At 45.0% G+C, this 27128-nt stretch overlaps 2 protein-coding genes across 2 annotated transcripts; both read left to right on the top strand.

Moving 5' to 3' along the window:
• Positions 1-87: 87 nt before the first annotated feature.
• Positions 88-19343, top strand: LOC124287929 (para-nitrobenzyl esterase-like). The gene is made up of 6 exons (XM_046724420.1): positions 88-150; positions 891-915; positions 15347-16011; positions 16248-16566; positions 17439-17510; positions 18584-19343. Exons 1-6 carry the CDS (start codon positions 88-90, stop codon positions 19159-19161), a joined length of 1722 nt encoding a protein of 573 aa, XP_046580376.1. The 3' UTR covers positions 19162-19343.
• A 3508-nt stretch (positions 19344-22851) lies between these two features.
• Positions 22852-26831, top strand: LOC124287945 (para-nitrobenzyl esterase-like). Its single transcript, XM_046724437.1, has 5 exons — positions 22852-22901; positions 23167-23831; positions 23985-24303; positions 24958-25029; positions 26189-26831. Exons 2-5 carry the CDS (start codon positions 23172-23174, stop codon positions 26764-26766), a joined length of 1629 nt encoding a protein of 542 aa, XP_046580393.1. The 5' UTR covers positions 22852-22901; positions 23167-23171; the 3' UTR covers positions 26767-26831.
• The last annotated feature ends 297 nt before the right edge of the window (positions 26832-27128 follow it).

Genomic DNA, 27128 nt, shown 5'->3' with positions numbered 1-27128 from the left:
GCTCAGAGTTGCCCAATCCTTGTTTGACACGCACCTATGATCCATGATATATACTGTCGTCAACAATGAAACAAAGGTCTTCATTCAATGGTATCTCGACTGGAGAGGAATCCGGGTCACTCCACTCACCAACAGGGTCCTGAACTGAAGGTAGGTGGTGTTCAGTGCTGCTCGCGGTCACATTCAATCTACATTCGACTTACACTTGATGATATTAATGTTTTTAATGTTTCTTCTCTGTTTAAGCAATTGATATTCTGTGATATTTTCTGTGCCGTTAGTGTAAAATTGACGTTGTGTGATGACCATGTATCTATATGTGAATGCTCGTGAAGCACACTCGTGTGGTGCCTACACATCACCTTGACGACAGATGAGTAACAAGATAATGTTGATGAATACCTTGGTAATCGTATAACTGATAACGAGATATTGTGTGCAGTAAAAAGTCTGAAATGTGGAAAATCACCCGGGGAGATGGTATTCCAGTTGAAGTTTTTAAAGAATGTATTTCTTTATTGCTTCCTTTTATGAATTGTCTGTTTAATCGAGTTCTAGACAGCGGCGTTTTTCCAGATTCCTGGAATGTAGGATTGATTGTACCTCTGCATAAGTCGGGTGAAAGGGGTGATCCAAACAATTATAGAGGTACTGCATTATTGAATACCCTAAACAAAATATTTACCAAGTAGTATATACAGTGATTGTCCGAGACCAAGTCCAACAAAAGCCTGTGTAAAGCTTTATTTCATAAATAAAGCTTTTGTCAGGCCCTTAGATCTCGCCGCCATCGTATATACTACTTTTGAATCCCCAGTTAACTTCCCGGTCACTATGACCGCGAACTAGCACTTTCCTGATCATGTGATAGCTCTATGTCGTGTTGACAGGATACCATCAAGATTACCCGACAAGGTAAGTGTTAAATATTTTGCTTGGGTGGCAACATTGTGCCGTACGGTATGACTAATAATTCCTCTCTAACGAAACCTCTCCCTAGCCCATCTCTCAAGTAGTACAAGTTCGGCTCGTTGGCTTTGATGTCTACTTTATCTATGATGTAAGTTTTGACTGACGATATCGGATCGGTGGCTCGTTTCCGAGTGTCCCCTTCGTGTTCCCCCGGCTGGTAGAGGTACCTCACGAGTGCCCTATAGGGTATCTGTTTCTCCTTCCCACGCGATGGTGCAGCCGACTCAGCCACCACTGATTTCAGTTTGATAGCATCGGCTGGTTTCTTGCCAGTGAGACGGGTGGTTTCGTGGTTGATAGCCGACACCACCTGAGGTAGCCACCCATTTGATTCCGTCGATCGTTTTCCCGGGTTGACCATCTCTCTCGCATACTGGTGCCCGACTAAGCGCTCGGCCAAAGTCCGATTGAATCTCTCGACTATGGCTTAGCTGCGATGAGCCCCAGCCGCGCCACGCCTGACCTTGGTATCGTGTTTGGCTAGCAGTTGTGACACGGCACCCATGAACTCCCGTCCGGGGTCGACTTGCAGCTCTGTGGGCCATGTCAGCGGACTGCGTTTGTATATGCGGTCGAATCCGCGGGCTACTTGGCCGCATCCTTCGCGGTCAAGGGCTCGGCTTCCTTGTAGCGGCCGGCAATGTCAACGACGGTTAGGGCACACTTGTACCTCCTGTCGTGGGGTAGGAACAGGAGGTCGGCCTGGTGAACGCTATTGGGTGCGGTAATACCGAACTTTCTTCGGGGCACGTAGCGTGGTGCCGGTAAATAGATCTGCCACAGGGCTTGTTTTTTCAAGCCACGCTTTGGCCTCGTCCGGGGGTACTCGCGCCATTTTGGCCAGCTTATGTACGGCGCTAGCTCCTTTCCAGTACCCACGAGGGCTGTAGTAAATAGCCTCAAACTTTCTTTGGTTTCGTGACATTGTATATATACACCTATGTTCTTGGTTCAATTTTCTCATGCCCGTACGCGTACGTGTTGATCCCGTCGATGGCTATCCAACGCTTCGTGTCCATCAGCGACAGGGACGTCTTGTTTATCGTCAGTCCGTATATCCTGTGCCCGTCGCTTCTCAGCGTGTTCATTTGATGTCTGAAGGTGCGGGTCTTGAATAGGGCTTCCTTGAATCTAGCATGTTTGATGTGTTGTTTCACCACGTACTTCTTAACACCCTTCGCCTTCCTGGTCTCGCTATTGTCGGCTTTCAGGATGGAGTACATCTTGGGCCTCAAGCCTATGTACTCTGCTATGGGCGTGCCAGCACACTCGTCCTTCAATTAACCGAGGTCCTTTTTGTTAACCGTGCTCTGCATGGCATGGTCCTTGGGGTAGTCACTTGTGTCGTATAAATGGATGTGTTTTACCATGTCCTCGTACACGTCCTCGGTTCGAATCTCCATCAGCAGGGAGTCCCTGTCCGTGTACAGCACATCGCACCTGTCGCCGTACTGTTTCTTCAGTTCGTTGTAGTAAAAGTCGCACATCAGATGTTGGGGATAAATCGAGGATGCTCATCCCCACGTAAACAGGCCAGTTGAATTTGATGTGGCTCTTCTTCATGTGTAGGGCCACCAGGTCGTCGTTAAATATCTTGCTCCGGTTGAATGCCGGGCTGGCTATCAGTTTCCTATGGAATACTGTAAGGGACATTCTCGCGATCTCGCATTCTCGCGATCTCGACCTTTGGAAACAAGCTAAAAATCCCAAAAGTGCGAGAATGCGAGATCGCGAGAACGCGAGATTTGGCCAAAATCTTGCGTTCTCGCGATCTCGCATTCTCGTGTTTTTGGTACATAGCACATTTTGTCAAAAGTCGAGATCGCGAGAATGCGACATTTGTACATGCTGTCAAATCTCGCATTCTCGCTATCTCGACTTGTCAAATATGGCCACAAAAATACAAAATCGCGAGATCGCGAGAATGCGACATTGCATTTTCTCGCGATCTCGCGTTTCAGACGCTGTCGTTGCGCATGCGTAATATCATAAGGTCAAGGCGCATGCGCATCTTAGTAGTGCTGTGGTCATGCTTCTTTCATGCTTTTCATTTCCCAAGTAGCATTTAGCAAAATTATGCCATAGCTTAAAAATGCTATGTAATTTACATACACGATGTGTAGGGAAGTATATATAAGTACGCTCCCGTTACAATTTCCTATGTACTTAAACAACCTCAACGTGTTAAATATAATTTAACACACGAAATTGGAAATATGAATGTCCAATAAAAGTCAAAACATGAAAGTGTCCGGAAGCTGGAAATATATTAACGTCAGTGAGTGATAAAATAGTGCTTAAAGCCGCATCAATACGCAGCTACACCGTCAGTTATAGAAATAATCACCGAGCAGTGGGTTTCTCCATGATGCAATATCATATACGGCTAGCATATTCATTCAAACAAAATTCTAACAGGCCAATTTGTAGCAGTCGGCTAAAATGAGCATGTGTGATGTTTTACTCGACACCATATTCGCTACTTTAATAGATTTTCTTCCGCTCCCGCCTGACTACAAAACATCCTGCTTTATACTATTCTTTTGTTTTCAAGTTCCAAAAAATAGAAATACATTTGTATAGCTAATAGTTGTGTTCCTGTGGCAGCCATGATATGGCGGAGTTCCAATGTGTTATTAACCACAGACTACGGGTTACGAGTGAGATATCTGTTTATTTCCATATCGTGGTGGAAGAAGACACCCTGTAATAACAATTCTATTTTTATACACAATAAACGTAACATAAAATCACATCCGATGAACATGTCATCATAATAAATATAGTGCATAAATGTGCCTATCAACAATCATATACAGGCATTACGCGATGCAATATAACACAGGTGACTTACGTGATCACGTGTTTACAGTGATATACAACATGAGTGTTGACATAAAGACTTATAATAATACATAGTATAATGATTAAATATACTGTAGATACTGTACAAAGAAACCTATCCTGTGGGTTACACGAGAATGTGTCTGCACATTCAGCAGGCGCACAGTCAACGCATGCAATAATCCCATATAAGAACCACACACTGATCAAATGTAACCTTTGTCAAGTACATACAATATACATGGTAGATGAGATGTATCAATCTTACATGATACAGAAAATAGTTACCAAACAACAACTACTAGCCAACATATTGACTGGACATATAAAAAACTACCATAAGCACATTCATACACGTTAAATGGTATATTGTGTAATGACTTTTATTTTGTTATCATGGGCATATTTATACCTATTTTGTGTAATGATTAATGTTAGGGTTTAATTTACTATGTATGTAAAATTATAATGTATAATAACTAACCTTTGATTCTGACCAAATTGTGACACAGAACTGTACATGAAACACAAAGACACCCGTGAAGGTCAGGGTTCGAATGTATCTTCAGCAACCCATTTTTGTCGTAAGAGGCGACTAACGGGATCGGGTGGTCAGGCTCGCTGACTTGGTTTACACATATCATTGGTTCCCAATCGCACAGATCGATGCTCATGATGTTGATCACTGGATTGTCTGGTCCACACTCGATTATTTACATACCGCCGCCATATAAACTAAACCCAATAACTCACTCACAGAAACACAAGGACAAGAGACAGCTGAACTGACAACTAATTGCAACTTAAATGCATAAAGAAGTCGTCGTCTGCGAGACCACTATATCCTGATAATGATGATTAGTTATTCATTTACGTACACAATATACAACTACTTAATTCACCCGTTACATTCCTACTTTCTTTACTTGATGAAATACTCCACAAACGTAGCCCTACTGAACATGCATGATGCATGTGAATCGAATCCTTCTACAGTAAATGTACACGGGTGCCTTAAAAAGTTCGATTAGACAAAAACTAAATGCAAATCAACATACTTCCCGCCTCTCATGTTGTTTTAGAAATTAATCAAACTCTGTCTATTAATGTATTGCGGCCTTACCTTCACAAGCTCGGCATGCTAATATTGGAAATTAACCCCCATTCACAGCCCGGGGCACGTGCATTGCTCTAAAGAAGTGAGTGAGTTTGGCTTAACACGACTGTATATTATTGTTATTACAGGGTGTCTTCTTCCACCACGATATGGAAATAAACAGATATCTAACCCATAATCCGTAGTCTGTGGTTAATAACACATTGAGTCCCCACTATATCATGTCTGCCAGAGGAACACAAATATTATTGGTACAAATGCATTTTTATTTCTTGGAACTTGGAGACGAAAGAATCATGTAAGACAGGGTGTTTTGTAATGAGGCGGGAGCGGGAGAAAATTTATTAATTAATATTTTATGGCCTAAAGTAGCGAATATAATGTCGAGTAAGAAAAATCATCAGACATGTTCATTTTAGCCCACTGCTACAAACTGGTCTGTTAGAACTTTGTTTGAATGAATATGCTAGCCGTATATGATATCGCATCATGGAGAAACCCACTGCTCGGTGATTATTTGTATAACTGACGGTGTAGCTGCGTATTGATGCGGCTTTAAGCACTATTTTATCACTCACTGACGTCAATATTTTTCCAGCTTCCGGACACTTTCATGTTTTGACTTTTATTGGACATTCATATTCACAATTTCGTTTCTTAAATACAATTTTACATGTTGAGGATGTTTAAGTACATAGGAAATTGTAACAACGGGAACGGTCTCATAAACTCTACCCTACACATCGTGTATGTTGTAAATTACATAGCATTTTCAAGCTACTAGTATGTCATAATTTTGCTAAATGCTACTTGGGAAGTGAAAAGCATGAAAGAAGCATGACCACAGCACTACTTAGATACGCATGCGCCTTGACCTTATGATATTACGCATGCGCAACGACAGCGTCTAAAACGCGAGATCGCGAGAAAATGCAATGTCGCATTCTCGCGTTCTCGCGATTTCATGTTTTTATAGCCATATTTGACAAGTCGAGATAGCGAGAATGCGAGATTTGACAGCATGTACAAATGTCGCATTCTCGCGATCTCGACTTTTGACAAAAGTGCTATGTACCAAAAACACGAGAATGCGAGATCGCGAGAACGCAAGATTTTGGCCAAATCTCGCGTTCTCGCGATCTCGCATTCTCGCACTTTTGGGATTTTTAGCTTGTTTCCAAAGGTCGAGATCGCGAGAATGCGAGATCGCGAGAATGTCCCTTACAGTATTCCATAGTTTCCTGAGCTTGTCTTCCTCTTTCGACCGGACTAGCCTCACGGTCACGCGTTTCCTCAGGTTCTCCATAGTCTTACCAAACACCGAGTTGTTCATGAGCTTGTAGAGGTTTTTCTCAAAGTCACTGGTGGCCAGCTTTCGCAGGTCCGTGTTCATTCTGATGTAGGGCTCCATCCAGGGGCTCTGAACACGAGCACCCTGTGTATTTTGGTCAGCCTCATACCCAACGACAGGTACAGCTGTAGGTTGCGATAGTGTACGATGTACTTGGTCTTATTCATTAATTTGGACACGAGTTTTTCAACGTCTGCCACCCGCCCACCCAGCAAGTTATGTTGGTACTCGAACATCCAGTCCGGGTTAACCCTCAAACGTTCGGGGGCCAGGGGGTAGCTGTTGTGTGATGTGTGTAATGCCTTGGGGTATTCCAAGTCCACTTCGAGGATATAGCCTTTGTTCGAATCCGGCGCGATGCTCATAACATCGATCTCGGGTGATATCCATTCGAATCCCCCTGTGGGTAGATATTGGCTCATGGCCTAGCCGTACAGGTTGTTGGCGTCGAGGTAGAAGATGTGAGTGGTTGGCTTGCTTAAGTCGTAGCCCTTCACGTACTCATTATTGGCTTTCGCGTAGCGTTTGGCAGCCATGGAAATCCCACCTCGCAAGCCTTTCTCAATGAACAAGTGCATGTCGTAATCGGTGAGCAATTCCAGCTTAACTCCAGTTTTCTTCAGCAAGGCATCCCAAGATAGACCTGGGCTGGTGTAGTACCACGCTGGGTCGAGTTGATACTGCTTAAAACAAGTCCTCCTAAACGTCTCGAACATGTCGGCTAGCAGGAGTACGTCTGTTCTCAAGTACAGGTCGTGGTAGTCACCCAGATTCTTACAGCCCAGTTTATTCCATACGTTTATCGCGAGTAATCGTCTTGAGTGATTGTCGAGTTGGTTAGGTTGCTGTAAAATCGGTCGATGGGAGGCAGTCGGGTCTCGGCGAACTTGGCCCAGCCATCCATGTACTAGTAGGGGGTAAACACCCTTCCTCATCAGCAGGGGTCGAGTCTCGGCGTTGGTGTGTCGATCGGTGATGGGGAAGGTATCGTTGGCCTTGACCAGACTGTCGAGTGATGACAGGAGGAACTGAACCGAGTCGATGAACCTCAGGCCGTTCAGGGAGAAGGAGATGTATCTCTCCATGTTGCTGGGGATGCACGTCAGGTTGCCGTCAACCCTCACGATGGCCTGCATGATCAAGTGAGAGTCGTACCCTCTCAAGTTGTGGAAGACCACGGGGATGTTGATTGTCTTGGGGTTGATTCTGAGCTTGAGATTGCACGGGCTGTGAAGCGGCGCCTCTATACTTACCGGTGACATGACAGTTATCTCTCACCGAATCGCCGTTCAGCGGTTTATCGCACATGTGACAGTGAGTGCTGCAGCCGTGAGCTTGCCGGTCAGCTTGAGTCATACGCATGGGAGCGACAGTGTACAGTGCATTCCTGATAGTTTTCTCTTCCTCCTGCAAACACTTCAGAAACTTTTCAGCCGCGTCGGAACCCCTGTACACTACGGGAGCTTTAGTTTCCCCATCACATTGGACGACCACGTATCCAAACCCACAGGCCTCGTGCTCCTGCGTTTTGTGTGTGTTGGGGGTCGCCCCGATATCAACGCTTTTGATCAAGGCTTCAAAGTCGGCGTAGATGATGTAAGGCACGGGCATCTGATTCTTGTGGTTGGCGAATTTTAGGACATTGTCGCCTTCCTTAGGCATCTCGATTCGTATGGCCGTCTGCCCCACACCTTGGCAATCCTCCCGGTGGGATTCTAATAAATCAGCTCGTGTGAAGCCGTGTAGGCATCGTACGCAAAAGTGTTTTTCCCAACGTGTTTCGACTGGTCGTGCAACAGCCAGCTGAGGTTTTTGATCCAGGCGTAGTGGTACTTTCCACCTCGCCTGATCATGAATATATTGATCGTCTTGCGCCCCTCCTGCCCCCCAATTGGGCTGACCCTGTGCACGATCGTTGTGTTACCTTCGTGCCCAAAGACGTTTATAGCTATATCATTCTGTTTTTCTATTTTAGTGATCTGGGATATGGGGGTGGGTTCATCTATACCATCCCAGTTGAGCCCATCATTTTGGGGATAGCTAGAAGGTCTGTCCGAATGTACGTCGGCCGGAAACAAGGCTGACCTGATAGCTAACCTCATGCAATCGCCTCCCCTATTCTTGATGTTGACTATGGCTTGTTTTTTCTTATAGTAGGGGGGTAAGTCTAGGTACGACCCGCCTCTGAACGGTATGTAGTTAGCTATGTCTAGATAGACCTTATCGATTTTATCCACGACCCACCCGGAACCCATGTGCGTGTAGCGTTCTAGGTATTCTCGTATCTGCTGAAAACTGATATCGATTGACTCGTCTATAGTCTCGGTATGAGTCACGACTTCTTGTTTACCCCGGAGTAAGGCTGAATGTACTCAATAGCCCCATTCTGCTGTTTATCGAGTGACATTTTCACTGTGATCTGAAACTTTATACTTCCCAAATCGTTTAGTTCCTCATTAACTTTATCAGCAATTAGAGGCTTGATGTTGGCGATGTCTATGTTCTTATCAACATGCATACGCCAGCCTCTCAGATAGTTACCTATAGCGCGCTCAGTGCGCACGAACTGTAGATCAACAGCTCTATGATGACGCAATAGTTCAACTAGCCCAGGCTTCCTCATACGGGAATAACCTACTAACCCCAGCTCTCGGGCTTCCTGTTTGAGTTGTTTCACAGTGGGGGTCTTTACTATGGGGTCGTGCAATAGTGCGACTAGCCCGGCTTTCCCAAGGCGGGAATAACACGTCAACCCCAGCTCTTTCGCTCGAAATTTTAGTTGTTTTACCGTGGGAGGGGGTTGTATGTCGAGTAATCTCAACAACTCTGGTTTCCGGGGATGGCGCCACTATACCCGTTTCACCGGTCGTGGGGGGTGGTACGTGGGGGACGTTGACATCGGGGTTGACGCCCAACTTTTGGCCTGCCGTGGCTATGACGATTTTGTTGTTGTAGCCCGACACTTTGTTGATTCTCAGTCGCAAGTCACTCGGAGCCATGTACAGCCCCACGTCGAACATGTAGTCGACTTTCGACCGGGCATATTCCAACACGTCTTGGTATCTTCGGATGGCACCCGGTAGATCGACCGGGGAGGCTATGGCATCCTCGACGTTTGACACGAACTGTTTCTGCGCGTCTAAAGCAGTACCCATACCGATGATACCGGAACGCGTTTGATTCTGAGCTCCCAGCACGGCCCACACGTACGTTCGAATCGAGTCGTTCAATCTGGTGACACCGGCACGAGTAAACCCTTTCGACGTGTCCAGCATGAACTTTTTGCAGTCATCCGCGGGCCCCTGCTCGAACCTCCAGACTCGGTAATCCTTGCTGTCGTCGAAAGACATGTAACGGTCATCCGACTCGTTTGTTGTGATATGATCCGACTTGTACCCCCATTCTTTCATCTTTTCGCTGGCTTCCACGAGGGACATATTTGTGAACGATGGGGATACCCAACCCATGGTTCGGGCCCGGCAAATGCCAATCCGTCTTCGGGTCTAGTTTGAATTCGTTGCAAACTCGATCGTACGGGTTGTTTACTGCGTCCCATGCTTTGTCCTGTGGGAGCGGAGCGCTGATCTCTTTGAGGATACGCCTGACCTGGTAGTACACATGAAACGTGAACACAGACTGACTCAGTGGTCCCCGCCGAGTGTCGGTCAATGTCAAGCCACACCCTGTTGTAGCGCACCACACGGCGAAGTTGAGTTGATTCTGCCAGAACAGCATAGGAGTGTTGAACCAGGCGTGGACTACCTTAGCGTTAGTCACCGAAAACCTATACCTGTCAAACACATCTATAAACTGGGCTCCGATATACAACCCAGCAGCGACCACGATCTTTATATGTGGGAAATCTATGTCCAGTTTAGGGTAAAACACTCCTGGTTTGTACATTGTTAAAGTATTATATAATGGGTATATATACTCTAACATGTACGTAACACTTCCAGGAATAACGAGCGGTGAGTCTGTTCAGCTGATGCTCGCGATCGATAACACGTCGGGCCAACTCGAAGTCGCACTCTGCGATATCACCAACCTACCGCGATGGACTAACATCACGCCAGCAACAACAAGCTGTTCGTCAGTGGCGCCCGCAACCAGAAAACTGACGGCTACTACAGCGTGTGCTCGCTAAGCGACGAGGTCTTCAAACCCTTGGGAGCCAAACTCAAGATGAACGACCTAAACGGTGACCAACAACGGAATAAACCCCTTGAGGCTCGGTCGACCATTGGCGAGGACACTCAGGATGTCGCCGGACAAGATAAAACCCACAACTACCGTCACAGGCACGAAGTTACCCGACCTAGTACCATACCGAGAGCTGTGCATTCATCTCAGTCAGTTGAGCACAACGGACAACATTCAAGGTGGTCACCCTTCCACAATACTGAGAGCCGTACCGGTGAAAACGGAGAAATACAACGACGGTAGAACCGAGTGGTTTTCACCGCGTCAGTATAAAAGGTTAACTCAGGGCAACATCCCTGAGTTGATAATATCAGTGTTAGATATAAAGCATAATCCTGTGAATATAGGATACCTCAGCATAACGCTGCACATAAAATGACTAGCGCGCAAGGTCCCGGAATGAAGTTGAAAAAATGCGTCAATGTGGGGATCTCCGACCTCGGGGACACACGCGGATTCGACGACCCCGGAGTAGATGGTAAATTGTACGCCTTGCAACTGAAAAACAACATTTACAAACGTGTTGAAGTCTCCTCCATCGGTAGAACCCTAGGTGACATAGTAGATACCTCAGGAGAGGCCCTCAACACTCGGTTCGACCTAGTCCGCATCGGTGATGATACATGGTCGGTATCCCAATCGTTCAGAGGTAAACTGTTCGACATAGAAGATGTTGAGAGCACGACCGTCGCCCGAAACAAGCCATATACCCTCGTCTTCACCAACGCCAACAAGTGGGTGTTGTTACCCGCTCAAGTCGACTGGTTTCTCAACATTAGTCTAGGCTCCCCCTACGTGTTCACGGAGAACAAAGACAACTACCTAAACAAAGTCGTGAACAACGGAACCCTACTCGTGGCTTACATCCCGCGGAGAGACGTAGTGTAATCATCAGCCCACTCTCCAGTATGGCAGCCCACATGCTATCGAGTAAACCGGGAGTGCAAGACGTGCCATTGCAGTTGGTGTCTGAATTCGAAGGCGTGGTCAACATCCTGGAGAACTCCACGCTGGTCATCCAAGTCTACCTAGGGGAACCGTCGCTGGATGATGTCGAAATTGTGAAGGGGATCAAACTCCGGTGGGTGAAACGGCACCAGTATCAGGTTTGCACTGTTTACATGCGGGTGGGTGTCGACTCCCACACCAATCTGCAGGGGGGTCACCGTGACCGTGGAAGACACGATATCACTCACCAAGATCTTCCTACCCGACAACATACACTTCATGGGGGTGAAGTGCACCCCTGAGAAATTATCAGAAAAACAGTTGGAAATTATCTCGTAATAGTAATATAGCAATGTCCAATCATCATCAACCCAACGCCATGCTTAACGATCTAGGAGACACGGAGGGATTCGATCTGCCCGGCGAGGAAGACGCCTTGTACATCCTACACTTGAAAGACAACGTGTATAGGCGGGCGGCAATAACCGATCATCGACCCAACATCACACTCGGGGATCTAGAGAACGTGGAGGGGTTCGATTTGGGTGATGACAACTCCTTGTACGCCATGCGCTTGAAAGACAACGTGTATAGGTGGGCGGACCTAACATTATATAAAGAACCTGAATGGTTTATCAACTTAACCCTCACAGCACCTTACATCTCCATAAACAAAAAATGGGTTTGCCTCCGAAATTAGGAACAACGGCGTCTGGCTCACGTCTTTCATACCGAATTCTGATAATATAAGAGTTTCCCAAAGAACAGTCCGCTCAGGCAACATGTTACATTCATCTGAGGGCTCAAGTTTAAGGGCCAACTTACCTGATGACTGTGAAACCAGACTCACCATAGAACTCCTTCTCGCAGGCACTGCTTTGAGTTACCACTGGCAACTTTTACCTGGGTTGACAATATATTGGCCAGCTGGACTTTCTTATGAGGGCATACGTTGCCGTATCATCAGGCACTCGGGATCGAACATCTTAGTAGAACCTTCACTGGTTCAGGTAGAAGAAAATGCACCTATTAGCCTTTCCCAGATTTTCCTGAACAAGAACCTATCCCTTATAAGCCTCAAATACATTTATGCCACATTTAACCACTATGAATTAAAACATAACTTACCCGACTTATACTGAATGAGAACCTAGCCCTTATAAGCCCCAAATACATTGATACTCATTTTAAAATCGACGAATTAAAAAATATCTTGCAGTAGATATTATACACAGGATGGGACTGTACCCAGTCGTAGAGGAAGTCGCGAAGACACTGGAAACCGTAGAGACGGATTCCGCTTGAGACAGTTATGTGATGTAAAACCCCAACTAGAACAAGACCGCGACACGCGGAAAGCACTATGTAAGAAGTACCATAGAGCTTTCAATATCGTGGATGGGGCTGATACTGCCCTTACGACAACCAGCATGGGACTAGGGGCGGCAGGTGTTGGGTTGTTAGCCACCATCATGGCCGCACCTATAGTGCTAGGCATTGAAATAACAGCTGGGGTTGTAGGGGTGGCAGGGTTGGTGTTTAAGTTTGCATCCCGCAGACTGCATCGTAAAGCGTTGAAACATGATGAGATCAGGGTTCTGGCCGAAGCAAAGCTGAACACGGTAAGCGAGCGTATTTCCACGGCACTCACTGACAGTAAGATCTCAGAGGAGGAATTTCGTTCAATCCTCTCTGAACTCGACAACTACGGTAAGATGAAACAAGAAATCCGGTCCGAGTCTCGTAAGTCTGCTATCAGTGAAGATGAGAAAAAAAGTACATAGAACAGGGAGTACGAAAAGCCCAGCAAGCCTTCATTACGAACACCAAAGAGATCATAGGCGATTCACATTAAACTGTTTCCTCGAGGTCAACACGACATAGGGCGGGCACAATAGTGCCACGTGATAAGGAAAGTGCTAGTTCGCGGTCATAGTGACCGGGAAGTTAACTGGGGATTCAAAAGTAGTATATACAATGGTGGCGAGATCTAAGGGCCTGACAAAAGCTTTATTTATGAAATAAAGCTTTACAGAGGCTTTTGTTGGACTTGGTCTCGGACTATCATTGTATATACTACTTACCACTATATTAGATAATCGCATTAAGTCTTGGATATCCACTCTTGAACTTTTGTCTGAGTGCCAAGCGGGATTTCGAGAAGAGTATTCAACTACGGACCATATATTTACTCTCAACAGTATTATCCATAAATATCTGCGGAAGAAAGGGGGAAAGTTTTATTGTCTATTCGTAGACTTTAAGAAAGCGTTTGATTCCGTTAATAGATCAAAACTGTTATATGTACTACTACAGTCAGGTATACATGGCAAACTCCAACGTCTTTTACGTAATATGTACACCAATGTGAGAGCATCTGTTAGAACCAGTAAATTTCAAATGAGTGATATATTTGATACATATGCCAGAGTGAGGCAAGGTTGCATTTTATCACCTGTACTTTTCCTGTTATATCTTGAAGAACTTGTTAAGGAAATGTTATCAAATGATACGAAATGTGTATTTATTAACGAACATATCACAGATCTTGCAATAATGCTATTTGCAGATGATGTCGTGATTCTTGCCGATTCTGTTGTCCAGGTAAAATGCAAGATCGATACTCTAAATGAATATTGTTTGAAATGGGGTCTTCAGATAAATATTAGTAAAACTAAAGTAATGTTTTTTAAAAATGGGGGTAAAATCTCCAAAAGTGAAAAATGGTTCCTTAATGTCCCAAAATTGGAGGTGGTATCATATTACAAATATTTAGGTATTATATTTTCGTGTAGAAATATATTCTCCAGAGCCTGTGAAACATTATCTATGCAAGCTGAACGAGCCCTACATGTCATAAAGAAATTCATATGCAAATATAAAGAATTACCGCTCCATGCATCATTTAAACTGTTTGATGGAACAATTCTACCAATTTTATTGTACGGCTCTGAAATATGGGGCATTAACATAAACAAGAATATTGAAAAGGTACATTCAAAGTTCTGTAAGTTTTTGTTGCGTGTTGGCTACAGGTTACAAGGTTATTCTAGCTGAATGTGGACGTTTTCCACTGTTTATTAACGCCCGATGTCGGGTTATTTCATATTGGCTAAGATTGATGAGACAACCAATTTCACGATATTCAAGATGTAGTTATGAAATGCTTAAAACACTAGATGATACCGGAGATACTAATTGGGTTTCCTTCGTTAGAACTATTCTTTTTAGTCGTGGCTTTGGAAATGTATGGCTCGCTCAAAATTTAAGTAATGCACAATATTTCATCGAAGTATTCAAGCAGAGATGCAAAGACATTTATCAACAGGACTGGTATAATGAAATAACGTCATCAACCTGTGTCAACTTTTATTCAGAATATAAATATTGTATTAATACAGAAATTTACCTTTCAAAGATTAAATCACCACAACTTAAGCATAGGCTTACTAAATTTAGATGTAACGCTTACAACTTCAAAGTCCAAGCGGCGCGATTTGCCAAAACTTCAAATGCAATAGATACCCAATGTCCATTCTGCAATTTATCGCAAGAAGATGAGTACCATGTATTACTAATATGCCCGAAATATTTAGAAATAAGAGAAACATATATGTCTTATTTTTTCTATAACCAACCGTCGAGACAAAAATTCTGTATGCTACTTCGCACAGAAAATATTGACTTGTTGTTTAAGGTAGCCCTTGTGTTGTACCACATACTTAGGTTGAGAGAAAGAATGTAAACTGTGAATGGGTGTTTATGGATTTATTGATGTTCCTATAACTCGCGTATTTACAGGTTGCTCATAAATGCACTGTTATTATTGTACACATGTACTATTGGCCTCACGGCCACATATACAAATAAATATGTCATGTCTTGTCATGTCATGTCATAATGTGTTTCAGACGATATGATGTTGGCGCTGCTGTCACTGTTAGCTTTGAGGCTCGCCCTAGCGACAGGAGATCTCTTGCAACACGGGGCACCTCCGACTGCAGCTATAACCAGTCCAGTAGTTATGACGGAGTGTGGTCTCGTGAAAGGGAGTCTGGAACAAGGCGTCAACGTGTTTAAAGGAATTCCCTACGCTGAGCCGCCTGTAAACCAAAACCGGTGGAAGGCCCCAGTACCTCTCAGTAACTCGACGGGCACCTGCTGGTCGGGAACTTATGATGCGACTACATTCGGGACACAGTGTACACAACCTATAAATTATACCGATTTGACACACCCAGTTGGAAACGAAGATTGTCTGTATCTCAACGTATGGTCGCCATCTTTAGACGGAAGTGACAGTCTACCTGTCATGGTGTGGATCCACGGAGGCGACCTGGTGGACGGAAATGGCAGCATGGTCGCATACTCGCCGAATCCAGAGGTGGCTAGGGATTTACAATTTGTGTTTGTCAGTATGAACTATCGACTGGGACCACTGGGGTTTATGACCCTTGACCTCCTCAGTAAGGCATCCGAAACAAGAACATCCGGGAACTACGGTTTTATGGATCAGATTCAGGTCTTGAAGTGGGTTCAGTCTAATATCAGAAATTTTGGGGGCGACCCAAACAAGGTAAACGTTTCCATGACAACTGATTTTAAAACTGAAACAATAAGTGACATATCTGCTTATCCCTATCAAACATTGAACAGTAAACATAAGGGGAAATTTTGGGGGCGACCCAAACAAGGTAAACGTTTCCATGACAACTGATTTTTGAAACTGAAACAATAAGTGAAATATCTTATCCCTATCAAACATTGATCAGTAAACCTGGTGATATAGTGAGGCCCTATCTGTTCCATCAGGTCACACTGTTTGGACAAAGCTCCGGCGGAACCAGCATTTATGCTCTCTTGGCGTCACCGCTAGCAGCCGGGCTATTCCATCGGGCGTGGCCAATGAGTGCCTCTGCTATTCTGAACAAGACGTCATTAGAGGCATCACGTGACAACCAGGTGTTCCTGACAACTACCGGGTGCGCCGACATCCAGTGCCTTTTAGGTCTGAGCGTGGAGAAGATCTTCACGGACAGTCCTTGGACAGTATACCCAAGCTGGGCAATGGCAGATCAGGGAAACATACCCGTCAAAGGCCAATTTTACGGCGCCCTGGCTGTCGTTGACGGTAAATATACGTGTAAATGGTCAGAGACTGTAGATTTGTATATATATATATATATATATATATATATATATTATTGCATAGATAAATAAAAACAGAATGCCGTTTTTCTCCAACATGTTTCGTTGTAGCGGTTCTCTGAAGAGTAAAGAACGAAACATGTTGGAGAAAACGGCATTCTGTTTTTATTTATCTATGCAATATTTATGACTGAACACCTGTACTACTTTGGACATTTTGTGCGTATATATATATATATATATATATATATGATAGCAATTCTAGAGCTCTGTTATACTGACAGACCGAGGTTCACCCTCACTTGGAAATATGTGACCACAGACTGTTACTGTGTTGACAATGGCGAGTTTACTTGTATCGCCTAAGTCTGTGGTTGTGATGCGATCATAACGGTGGAAAGAGGGGCATCATGTTGACCTGCTTCCCAGAATGTTGGCACAACGTTGAGGGGAAGCAAGACTCATGTTGTAGGAGATATGGGTTGCCACTAACGGTCGTATGGTGATATCAATAAATGAATTACAGTTACACATTACGATGAAGTGTAATAGTAAATGTTATGGCCGCCAACGATCCGGCTACCACCACGATTTGTCATGAGTACTGCTCGAGTACTGCGATCTGAATGAGTTTGAAGACAAATCTTGCAACGCCCGTCCGAGTACTGCCAACATGTTCGGCGGACCGCGAACGTTTACCCACACATAATCCTATACCTTTCCATTGGGGAACGTTTGAGCCAACTGCTGGCCCCGGCATTCTGTGACTCGTGTGGTGAAGGAGGTGACCTCCAGGAGCTGTCAGACCTACTGGCCAGTGTGACGAAATTCTTCTTACGCCATGTTTGTGTTTAGGTTACGTGATCCCTCAATCACCCATGGATGCTTGGAAACAAGGGAAAGCTGTCGATGTGCCTACTGTCTTCAGTGAGTTGGTTTTGTTACATTGTTGTTTAAAACCACTCTCCCCCTCACAAACACACTCACACACAAACACACTCACACACAAACACACACACAAACACCAAAACCACCCATCACCATCCCTGGTCTATCACCTCAACACCCTCGACTGTATCAACTCAACATCCTAGACTGTATCATCTCAACATCCTAGACTGTATCACCCCAACACCCTGGACTTTATCACCTCAACACCCTGGACTGTATCACCCAAACAACCTACACTGTAGAACCCCAACACCCTGGACTGTATAACCCCAACACCCTAGACTGTATCACCTCAACACCCAAGACTGTATCACCCCAACACCCTGGACTGTATCACCTCAACACCCTTGGCTGTATCACCTCAACACCCTAGACTGTATCACCCCAACACCCTAGACTGTATCACCCCAACATCCTAGACTGTATCACCTCAACACCCTAGACTGTTTCACCCCAACACCCTAGACTGTATCACCTCAACACCCTAGACTGTATCACCTCAACACCCTAGACTGTATCACCCCAACACCCTAAACTGTATCACCCCAACATCCTAGACTGTATCACCTCAACACCCTAGACTGTTTCACCCCAACACCCTAGACTGTATCACCTCAACACCCTAGACTGTATCACCTCAACACCCTAGACTGTATCACCCCAACACCCTAGACTGTATCACCTCAACACCCTAGACTGTATCACCTCAACACCCTAGACTGTATCACCCCAACACTCTAGACTGTGTCACCTCAACACCCTAGACTGTATAACCCCAACACCCTAGACTGTATCACCCCAACACCCTAGACTGTATCACCCCAAAACCCTACTGCTTGTAATGAAGGACGCACAAATGGATCATTGGCTGACCATTCATTACGGTCTAACATTCAAACAACTTGTACGTTCAAACAAGTTTAAATGTCAAAGGTATAGGTCGATCAATACAAGATGCAGTAACAGGAATATTTAATGGAGAGAGTCATTCCGAGCAATAAGTAGTGTGAATAAGACGAGAAATGTGTCACTTTGTTTATTTGCGGCAGGTAATGTGGCTGAAGAGACGGACAAATACCATCTCAACATCACCACGTGGAGTGAGTACAGGTCAGAGGTCACACGACAGCTTGCCTCCTTTGGAAGTGAGATTTCAAACAAACTACTGCAACTTTACCCGGAATCACAATATAGCTCCCCCAAACTTCAGTTGTCGGACTTGACCTCTGATCTGAGGGTCATATGCCCAATGGACGTTGTAGCCGATGTTGCTGACAGATATTTCACGTCGTTCACCTATAGATACATTGCGACACAGTGGCCCTCCCAACCTGTCCAGGGCCGCGGACGATACGCCTTCCACGGTTGGGACGCTATTGCCTTTTTCGGAGGAATAAAGGACATAGTTCCCAATCCTTCCCAATCGGACCTGGATTTCACTGCCAACTTACGTCGAGAAATATCCGCCTTCGTAAAGACTGGTGAACCAGCGTCAAGGACGTGGAAACCCACGAAGGTCAGCACAGCCCTGCTGGGGTCGACAACGACGGTGACCACCTTCTACCACCGGGACCAGTGTTCCTTCCTGCTTCGAAACGGCTTCTTCTCCTATGCCTGGATCAACTGACCATAAAGGTCAAAGTTGTTAAATCGAATACAGTAATTGATATTGACCCCTTTAAAAGTAACCCTTCGGAAAACGGACGCTTCTCCTACGTACGGATCACAGTATGTTAAAATACACGAATGTGAACAAGCTTTTAGTTCAAGGTTACCCTTTAAACTTCTGAATTAAAATTGATGTGTCAATATTCTTCGTTCCTTTTTCAACAACCACCAAATGTTATGCATGATATTCAATGAGCATGAGATGCATATCGACTGTAAACTGAGGTCAACTCAGCCAAATAGGTATTTGTTGCAGGCGAGCGAAGCACATCTATGTCTAGAAATAAGCAGATCAAGCAATACCTTGTGCGTGTTGATTCGCAAGTTAAACCTAACAAGTTATAACTATTGTATTTATTCATTCATTCATTCATATTTGTAGTGCACATATCCACGCAACTAGTACATGCTCAAGGTGCTTGTTTTTTTTCCCTCGATCATTGGATGTCAGTCCCAACGGCACGTCGTATTATCAGTCTCAACTCCCTGGGGACCATACAACTCTTTCAGCCACTAGGCGCACCGCGTTATTGCAGCTTTCCCGTCCTTACGAGGTACCCATTCACAGCTGTGTGGACTGGAACACATAGTCACAGTACTTTGTCCACGTTTACTGCACGTTGCTGAACCCTCCACTTGGTGTTTGCACGTATTCATGTGGCCACCATCTGGTCATATAACAACGGATTCGTGGGTTCTTTTAAATGCACAGGGTTGTGTACTGTACACTAGGGGTTGTGACAACACTGAAATAGGCTGCACACAAAGTTGACTCCAAGGAATCCAGGAATCATTCCATATAGAGCTAGGGGTGACACCAACAAACAACGACGACATTTGGTGGAATTAACAATTGTATTCTAACATCACAAGTTGGCATGATGCAGAGGTAGCAATACGGCAGCACGAAACACAGCTTCTTGTAGCACCGTCCACATCTTTCTGTCTAAATCTACTACAAGTCTAAATACACCACAAGTCCTGATAGATCGCACTACTGACTAGCCACATATACAATGTCTTACAACTGGAACAGTGTTACACAACGAAAAACACTACCACATGACACCTTATTTAAATAATCTATGAAATTAAAGAAGTAATACATCTATGAGACAAAACAGCAAGTTGTTCAGCCATGAAACTAAAGAAGTCATGTTCATCAAAGATACATGACAGGTAGTATCTTATTGTGACCCTGTTTGGGAATTAAACTAGTAACACGATGTAAATCAATTAATCTAAATATATAACACAAATACTTAGCATAGTAGAAGTAAATAATGACGGGGAGTTATGGATGTCGACTTATTAACTTTGAGAAACACGACGCCGGAACAGGTGTCCGCACTAAGGGTGTGTCACGAGCATGTAGAAGTGTTCCCCACTAAGGGTGTGTAACGAGCGTGTAGAAGTGTTCCCCACTAAGGGTGTGTCACGAGCGTGTAGAAGTGTTCCCCACTAAGGGTGTGTCACGAGCGTGTAGAAGTGTTCCCCACTAAGGGTGTGTCACGAGCGTGTAGAAGTGTTCCCCACTAAGGGTGTGTCACGAGCGTGTGGAAGTGTTCCCCGCTAAAGGGTGTGTCACGAGCACGAGTAGAAGTGTTCCCCCACTAAGGGTGTGTCACGAGCATGTAGAAGTGTTCCCCACTAAGGGTGTGTCACGAGCATGTAGAAGTGTTCCCCACTAAGGGTGTGTCACGAGCATGTAGAAGTGTTTCCCACTCAAGGGTGAAGTGTCACGAGCATGTAGAAGTGTTCCCCACTAAGGGTGTGTCACGAGCATGTAGAACATGTAGAAGTTCCCCACTAAGGGTGTGTCACGAGCATGTGGAAGTGTTCCCCACTCAAGGGTGTGTCACGAGTATGTAGAAGTGTTCCCCACTAAGGGTGTGTCACGAGCATGTGGAAGTGTTCCCCACTAAGGGCGTGTCACGAACATGTAGAAGTGTTCCCCACTAAGGGTGTGTCACGAGCATGTAGAAGTGTTCCCCACTAAGGGTGTGTCACGAGCATGTAGAAGTGTTCCCCACTAAGGGTGTGTCACGAGTATGTAGAAGTGTTCCCCACTAAGGGTGTGTCACGAGCATGTAGAAGCGTTCCCCACTAAGGGTGTGTCACGAGTATGTAGAAGTGTTCCCCACTAAGGGTGTGTCACGAGCATGTAGAAGTGTTCCCCACTAAGGGTGTGTCACGAGCATGTAGAAGCGTTCCCCACTAAGGGTGTGTCACGAGCATGTAGAAGTGTTCCCCACTAAGGGTGTGTCACGAGCATGTAGAAGTGTTCCTCCTGGGCTCAACTACCGCGGCACGTTACCACATGGCTACTGCATCACACAGTGCACTGCCACTGACATACAACACATATAACCTACAGACGACAATCACCAATGAACACAACTCCCCTGGTACGATCTACTGTTGAACAGAGTTGCCCAATCCTTGTTTGACACGCACCTATATGATCCATGATTTATAGTATGACCAGAAATTATTGAGAATTTTAGGAATATGTTTTGTTGGATTTCTAGTATAAACAACCCTGACCAGCTATCAAGTGATTGGTTTCATTCAAGAGAGACAACTCCGTTAATCCTTTTTCATTAGTTTGTGAAGACTTATTCCCCTTTGTTTACTTGCTAGCAGACGACATTTTCAGTGATCCTCAGTATGCATGATTTAGAGAAGAGGAAGTTGATTTTAGAGTATTATAACAAGGACATCGGATCAGCTAAAGTGATTTCAAGTGGAACAGGCATCCCTTTGTCCACTGTTTAAAGTATATTGCAAATGGATATGGTACATTGAGCACCGGGGATGCGCAGGTAGGCCCAGAAAATTGACTGTCGGTGACAGGAGGCGGCTTGGTATTCTTGTTTCTAAAAACAAACGAAGGAGTTTAGAAAACTTTAGGCTGAGAACTGAGCTGCATGTAATGGGTAGGCAGAAAAGTCGAGGAATTCCATCACCGATCATGAAACCTGAACAAAAGGAGCGAAGGTTGAACTGGTGCTTACAGCATAGACATTTTACTGGGACAAACTGGGACAATGTGAATTTCTCAAATAAAAGTTGTGTGTGGAACGTTCATTTATTTCCATCTGCTCACGTGTTCTATGGATTTTTTTTGTATTCTCCAGCAGGACAACGACCCAAAACATCGTTCAAAGCATTCACATGCCTGGTTTCGGACCCAAAATATAACATTATTAGATGGGCCAAGCTATAGCCCTGACCTAAATCCAATAGAAAATGTTTGGGACTTATGAAGGAAAGTGTCAATAAGAAAAATCTGACAAATATTGCTGAAATGAAAGAAGAGGTGTACCGATATTGGGACAGCATGGACCACGACTTTCTAACTTCTTTGATCAGTAGTATGCCCTGCCGCATTGAAGCCTGCATTGCTGCACATTACAAAATACTAACTGTTCACCTGTTTTTGAATCTGGAGTTATGTCCTGCTAATATTCACATTTAATACAATCTTAAATTCTCAATAATTTCTGGTTGTACTATATACTGTCGTCAACACTGAGGCAAACGTCTTCATTCTTTGGTATCTCGACTGGAAAGGAATCCAGGCCACTCCACTCACCAACAGTGTCCTGAACTGAAGAGAGAGAGTTTTTATTCAGTAAAGGGGCCACAGGCCCATTATACATCAGGTGTACAGAATATACAATCATTAGATTGAAGGTAGGTGATGTTCAGTGCTGCTCGCGGTCACATTCAATCTACATTCGACTTACACTTGATGATATTAATGTATTTAATGTTTCTTCTCTGTTTAAGCAATTCTTTGAAAATGATATTCTGTAATATTTTCTGTGCCGTTAGTGTAAAATTGACGTTGTGTGATGACCTTGTATCTATATGGGAATGCTCGTGAAGCACACTCGTGTGGTTCCTACACATCACCTTGACAACAGATGATCAAGTACAACAAGATAATGTGTTTCAGACGATATGATGTTGGCGCTGCTGTCACTGTTAGCTTTGAGGCTCGCCCTAGCGACAGGAGGTCTATTGCAACACGGGGCACCTCCGACTGCAGCTATAACCAGTCCAGTAGTTATGACGGAGTGTGGTCTCGTGAAAGGGAGTCTGGAACAAGGCGTCAACGTGTTTAAAGGAATCCCCTACGCTGAGCCACCTGTAAACCAGAACCGGTGGAAGGCCCCAGTACCTCTCAGTAACTCGACGGGCACCTGCTGGTCGGGAACTTATGATGCGACTACATTCGGGACACAGTGTACACAACCTATAAATAATACCGATTTTACACACTCAGTTGGAAACGAAGATTGTCTGTATCTCAACGTATGGTCGCCATCTTTAGACGGAAGTGACAGTCTACCTGTCATGGTGTGGATCCATGGCGGCGACCTGGTGGTCGGAAATGGCAGCATGGTCGCATACTCGCCGAATCCAGAGGTGGCTAGGGATTTACAATTTGTGTTTGTCAGTATGAACTATCGACTGGGACCACTGGGGTTTATGACCCTTGACCTCCTCAGTAAGGCATCCGAAACAAGAACATCCGGGAACTACGGTTTTATGGATCAGATTCAGGTCTTGAAGTGGGTTCAATCCAATATCAGAAATTTTGGGGGCGACCCAAACAAGGTAAACGTTTCCATGACAACTGATTTTAAAACTGAAACAATAAGTGAAATATCTTATCCCTATCAAACATTGATCAGTAAACATAAGATGCTTTATAACATGACCTGAAACAGCCCACCTGGTGATATAGTGAGGCCCTATCTTTTCCATCAGGTCACACTGTTTGGACAAAGCTCCGGCGGAACCAGCATTTATGCTCTCTTGGCGTCACCGCTAGCAGCCGGGCTATTCCATCGGGCGTGGCCAATGAGTTCCTCTGCTATTCTGAACAAGACGTCATCAGAGGCATCACGTGACAACCAGGTGTTCCTGACAACTACCGGGTGCGCCGACATCCAGTGCCTTTTAGGTCTGAGCGTGGAGAAGATCTTCACGGACAGTCCTTGGACAGTATACCCAAGCTGGGCAATGGCAGATCTGGAAAACCTACCCGTCAAAGGCCAATTTAACGGCGCCCTGGCTGTCGTTGACGGTAAATATACGCGTAAATGGTCGAAGACTGTAGATTTGTATTTCTCTATATATATATGATAGCAATTCTAGACCTCTGTTACACTGACAGACCGAGGTTCACACTCACTTGGAAATATGTGACCACAGACTGTTACTGTGTTGACAATGGCGAGTTTACATGTATCGCCTAAGTCTGTAGTTGTGATGTGATCATAACGGTGGAAAGAGGGGCATCATGTTGACCTGCTTCCCAGAATGTTGGCACAACGTTGAGGGGAAGCAAGACTCACGTTGTAGGAGATATGGGTTGCCACTAACGGTCGTATGGTGATATCAATAAATGAATTACAGTTACACATTACGATGAAGTGTAATAGTAAATGTTATGGCCGCCAACGATCCGGCTACCACCACGATTTGTCATGAGTACTGCTCGAGTACTGCGATCTGAAAGAGTCTGAAGACAAATCTTGCAGCGCCCGTCCCAGTACTGCCAACATTTTCGGCGGACTGCGAACGTTTACCCACACATTTCCTTTTCATTGGGGAACGTTTGAGCCAACTGCTGGCCCCGGCATTCTGTGACTCGTGTGGTGAATGAGGTGACCTCCAGGAGCTGTCAGACCTACTGGCCAGTGTGACGAAATTCTTCATGCGCCATGCTTGTGTTTAGGTTACGTGATCCCTCAATCACCCATGGATGCTTGGCAACAAGGGAAAGCTGTCGATGTGCCTACTGTCTTCAGTGAGTTGGTTTTGTAACACTCTAGATTGTATCACCTCAACACCCTAGACTGTATCACCCCAACACCCTAGACTGCTACACCCCAACACCCTAGACTGTATCACCTCAACACCCTCGACTGTATCACCTCAACACCCTCAACTGTACCCTCAACACCCTAGACTGTATCACCTCAACACCCTAGACTGCTACACCTCAACTCCCTAGACAGTATCACCTCAACACCCTAGACTGTATCACCTCAACACCCTAGACTGTATCACCTCAACACCCAAGACTGTATCACCTCGACACCCTCGACTGTATCACCTCAACACCCTAGACTGTATCACCTCAACATCCTAGACTGTATCACCTCAACACCCTAGACTGTATCACTCCAACACCCTAGACTTCATCACCCCAACACCCTAGACTGTATCACCTCAACACCCTAGACTGTATCACCACAACACCCTAGACTGTATCACCTCAACAACCTAGACTGTATCACCTCAACACCCTAGACTGTATCACCTCAACACCCTAGACTGTATCACCTCAACACCCCAGACTGTATCACCCCAACACCCTAGACTGTATCACCTCAACACCCTAGACTGTATCACCTCAACACCCTAGACTGTATCACCTCAACACCCTAGACTGTATCACCTCAACACCCCAGACTGTATCACCTCAACACCCCAGACTGTATCACCTCAACATCCTAGACTGTATTACCTCAACACCCTAGACTGTGTCACCTCAACAACCTAGACTATATCACTTCAACAACCTAGACTGTATCACCTCAACACCCTAGATTGTATCACCCCAATACCTTAGACTGTATCGCCTCAACACCCTAGACTGTATCGCCTCAGAACCCCAGACTGTATCACCTCAACACCCTAGACTGTATCACCCCAACACCCTAGACTGTATCACCCCAAAACCCTACTGCTTGTAATGAAGGACGCACAAATGGATCATTGGCTGACCATTCATTACGGTCTAACATTCAAACAACTTATACGTTCAAACAAGTTTAAATGTCAAAGGTATATGTCGATCAATACAAGATGCAGTAACAGGAATATTTAATGGAGAGAGTCATTCCGAGCAATAAGTAGTGTGAATAAGACGAGAAATGTGTCACTTTGTTTATTTGCGGCAGGTAATGTGGCTGAAGAGACGGACAAATACCATCTCAACATGACCACGTGGAGTGAGTACAGGTCAGAGGTCACACGACAGTTGGCCTCTTTTGGAAGTGAGATTTCAAACAAACTACTGCAACTTTACCCGGAATCACAATATAGCTCCCCCAAACTTCAGTTGTCGGACTTGACCTCTGACCTGAGGGCCATATGCCCAATGGACGTTGTAGCCGATGTTGCTGACAGCTATTTCACGTCGTTCACCTATAGATACATTGCGACACAGTGGCCCTCCCAGCCTATCCAGGGCCTCGGACGATACGCCTTCCACGGTTGGGACGCTATTGCCTTTTTCCGGGGAATAAAGGACATAGTTCGCAATCCTTCCCAATCGGACCTGGATTTCACTGCCAACTTACGTCGAGAAATATCCGCCTTCGTAAAGACTGGTGAACCAGCGTCCAGGACGTGGAAACCCACGAAGGTCAGCACTGCCCTGCTGGGGTCGACAACGACGGTGACCACCTTCTACCACCGGGACCAGTGTTCCTTCCTGCTTCGCAACGGCTTCTTCTCCTATTCCTGGATCAACTGACCATAAAGGTCAAGGTTGTCAATCGAATAAAATATTTGACTGCAATGTCAAATACATGAAGCTGATCAGCTTGGTTTTTGTGTTTTTTTCTGGATGACAGAGGCAGATGCATGTCAAATGGATGTGGGATCGGTACGCTTTAACCAAATTACGTATAAAGCACTTACAAACCAGATTTAAATTTATTTCGTAGGCGAGTGATAACGTGGTTTCACAAAGACAGAGTGATAACGTTCACAAATATGGACTAGGTAAGTATTAAGGAGGTTAAAGGTCAATAGCATTAGCATAATAAGGCTCCAGCGAGTGTACTGGGTGAGAACGAAGTGAGTGGTGTGTTTTAATGTGTATAAAGCTGGTCC

This window comes from Haliotis rubra, unplaced genomic scaffold (genome assembly GCF_003918875.1).
Source record: "Haliotis rubra isolate DU_JTF1 unplaced genomic scaffold, ASM391887v1 Scf409, whole genome shotgun sequence".
Taxonomy (NCBI): domain Eukaryota; kingdom Metazoa; phylum Mollusca; class Gastropoda; order Lepetellida; family Haliotidae; genus Haliotis; species Haliotis rubra.
Note: the sequence above shows the minus strand (reverse complement) of the source record. Positions and strands in the feature narration are given on the sequence as shown.